Source organism: Condylura cristata, unplaced genomic scaffold (genome assembly GCF_000260355.1).
Source record: "Condylura cristata isolate star-nosed mole 26May11 unplaced genomic scaffold, ConCri1.0 scaffold00003, whole genome shotgun sequence".
Taxonomy (NCBI): Eukaryota; Metazoa; Chordata; class Mammalia; order Eulipotyphla; family Talpidae; genus Condylura; species Condylura cristata.
The window spans coordinates 77,635,582-77,638,340 of NW_004567104.1; the positions used below are offsets into that span (position 1 = coordinate 77,635,582).

The following is a 2,759-nucleotide window of genomic DNA, read 5'->3' on the forward strand; positions in this document are numbered from 1 at the left end:
CAGAGGAATGTCTCCCCCTGGTGCAGGGCTTGCTTGTCAGGCCAGGCAGCGCCTCCTGAGGCCGAGGCCACCAGCTGCAAGCTGAAGGCTGCTCAGAATATTTTGATATTACGATTGTACCAACAAGGGAGGTCATGCCATAGGTCAGCGTGGAGAGTCTGGTTTCTCGGCGCATCTCCCCTCCCCCCGCACCGTGTCTGCCGACCGAGGTCGCCGAGCTCGTGTCACCTCACGGCTCCTCGAGCAGAATCGCTCCGGCCAGACTCTCAACTCTCAACCTACCATCTCAGAACGCATCCCAGCACCCAGCAGCGCAGGGGCTTGGGGCCTGGGGGTGCCACCCCAGGCGGAGGACACCGCCGTCCCAGGGGGCGGGACGGACAGGGAGAGGCGGTCAGGGCCACGCGTGGCAGCCTCTGCGGCCTGGGGCCCCGACGGGGCAGCTGTGGCTGCAGACTCCAGGGACGGGCCTGGAGCGCTGAGTGGCCCCTGTGGCCACGCCACCCTACCCTGTCCGGTCCCGCTGGCTGGAGCCAGAGGCCGCTGAGAGGGCAGCTGGGGCATAGGCCAAGGGCTGAGCTGCAGAATTGGGCGCTGGTGGTGCGGGGTCTCCATGCAGCGGGGACACCTTGGAGGTTCTGCAACCAGGGCTGCACCCAAAGACCCTCAGCCGGGAGCGACTCCATGCAAGTGGGAGCCCCATCTGTGCACTTTGCAGGCACCCACTTCCAGACACCCCTCAAGGGAAATTTTATGCTTCTCTTTGGCCCTAGACCAAAATTGAGGACATTAAGACAGAGCAGGAGCAAGAAGCCGAGAAGTGTATCCGGCTCCACTTCCAAATGGAGCAGATCATCTACTGCCAGGACAGCTCTTACCGGGAGGCCTTGCAGCACACCCGGGAGCAGGAGGCCCAGTGCAGCAAGAAGGGCAAGCAGTCCAGCCTGCTCTCTCTTTCCCCGGAGTCCTCCATGGATGAGATCTTCGATCATCTGACCGCCTACCACCGGGTGAGTCTCGGGCGTCCTGGAAGGACGTTTCTCGGATGTTGCCCTTGGACGCCCGCCCTGGAGTCTCCCTGTCCCCGCGAGGGCAACCGGCTGGCGTCCAGCCCTCTGGGCCCCCCAGAGTGGGGCAGAGAGAGAGAGTGGGCAGGCGGGGCCTAGTGGTGGGCGGGGCCTGGTGGTGGGAGGGGCTTCGCTGTGGGCGGGGCCTCGCGGGTGGCCGTGGCTGGCCGGTGGCCCTGGCCCGCTGCGCAGCCTCGCTGAGTGCCGGCTCTCTGCCCCGTGAACGGCGTGTCCCAGGATCCCTTGGCTCGCCAGGCGAGGCCAGCGGGGTGACCCCTGCCTGAGCATTGTTCACAAGGGCAGCTCACCGGTGACGCAAGCCCGAGACGCCTCCCTTGGCTGCCCCCGACTCCATGCAGCCCACGAGTGGGACCTCACTTTCTCAGCCCTCACAAGACCCCCACAGCAAGAAGACGCCCCTTGCTGAGGGTCCACACTGGGAAACGGGCGACAGGCGCTGCTACCAAGCACCGCCTAGACCAGCGTCCAGGGAGCGAGGTCTGGCGGGTGCCTGGCCCACCTGGGGGAGCCCCAGACGCCCCCACCCCCTGCAGGAAGGGGCTGCTGTCCGAAGCTGACGGCGCACGTCGCCCCTGACTCGAGGCGGAGGCGCAGCCCCCCACAGCCGGGAGCTGCTGGGCTGTCTCGCAGACTGTCCCTCGGGCGCCCGTGGGCGGGTGGGCGCTGGGGCGGGTGCTGGGGCGTCCCTGGTGTCGGGGGAGTGGCCCCCACCTCGCAGCTGGGCGTTAGGCCCCACAGCATCCCTAATGCGGCTTAAATCTTTGCCTATGGGGCGTCTGTGCTTTTTGCCAGACTTGGAAAGGGCGCGGTCTCCTGGTCAAGGCTGGCGGACGTGACCTCTGCTGTCACCTCCCACCCCACGGGCCTTGCCGCGGACACTGGCGGCCTCCCGGCTGCCCCGTCCGGCCCCAGCCCTCAGCCGCCTTTCTTGCCTGCTCGGTCCTTCTAGCGCGACTTCGGACCTGGGCGCCGCAGGCAGCCTGGCCTCGCCCCGGAGAAGGCCCCTCTCCGGTCCAGGCCCCGCAGGCAGAGGCCGCCCGGGACCAAGCGCAGCGGCTGCTGTGCCTCGTGCAGCTCCCGGAGGTGCCCGGAGGTGCCCGGCCCCGGCTTCTCGGTCTTCAGAACCAGCCGCGGGCCGCCCTGCCCCACCCGAGCCACCTCCGCGGGCTCCTGGGCCCACGTGGCCCAGAGGGCGGCTGTCCGCCATCTCCGTCACAGCCGCTGCGCCCTGCCCTCTGCTGGCGGTGAGGCGGCGCTGCAGGCCGGCGGGCACCTGGGGGCGCTGCTCCTGATTCTGGAGCTGGGGGGGGCTGGAGTCAGCGCACACCTCTGGGGCGCTGGGCTGAGCCCCAGGCCCGGCACGCAGGGGAGAGTTCAGAGGCGCCCGGCCCATCCCGCAGAACCTGGCCCTGAAGGCCACTGAAGGACACAGGGCCTGCCTGTGTGATTCCCCTGGCGCCCCTCCTGGGCATCCCCGCCCGCACAGGGAGACCCTCTTCAGGAAAGGGGCGCCCCTGTTGACGCCCCTCCCCGGCCGGCCCTTGCCCTCCAGGAGCCCAGAGGCTGCGCAGCTCCTGCCCCCCGCCCGCCAGCCCTGGGGCGCGTCCAGGGCTCTCCGGAGTGACCGTGTCCACTCACACCGGTGGTCCCTGAACGCACCTGGGCGCCCGC

At 69.0% G+C, this 2,759-nt stretch overlaps 1 protein-coding gene across 1 annotated transcript in view; it reads left to right on the plus strand.

Annotated features, from left to right (window-relative positions):
- Positions 1–1,645, plus strand: part of MX1 (MX dynamin-like GTPase 1) — a 14,946-nt gene extending 13,301 nt beyond the window's left edge. The window contains exons 13-14 of the mRNA XM_004675557.2: positions 774–1,010; positions 1,622–1,645. Of these exons, the coding sequence (XP_004675614.2) occupies positions 774–1,010; positions 1,622–1,645 (261 nt within the window). The remainder of the gene's footprint in view (positions 1–773; positions 1,011–1,621) is intronic.
- The last annotated feature ends 1,114 nt before the right edge of the window (positions 1,646–2,759 follow it).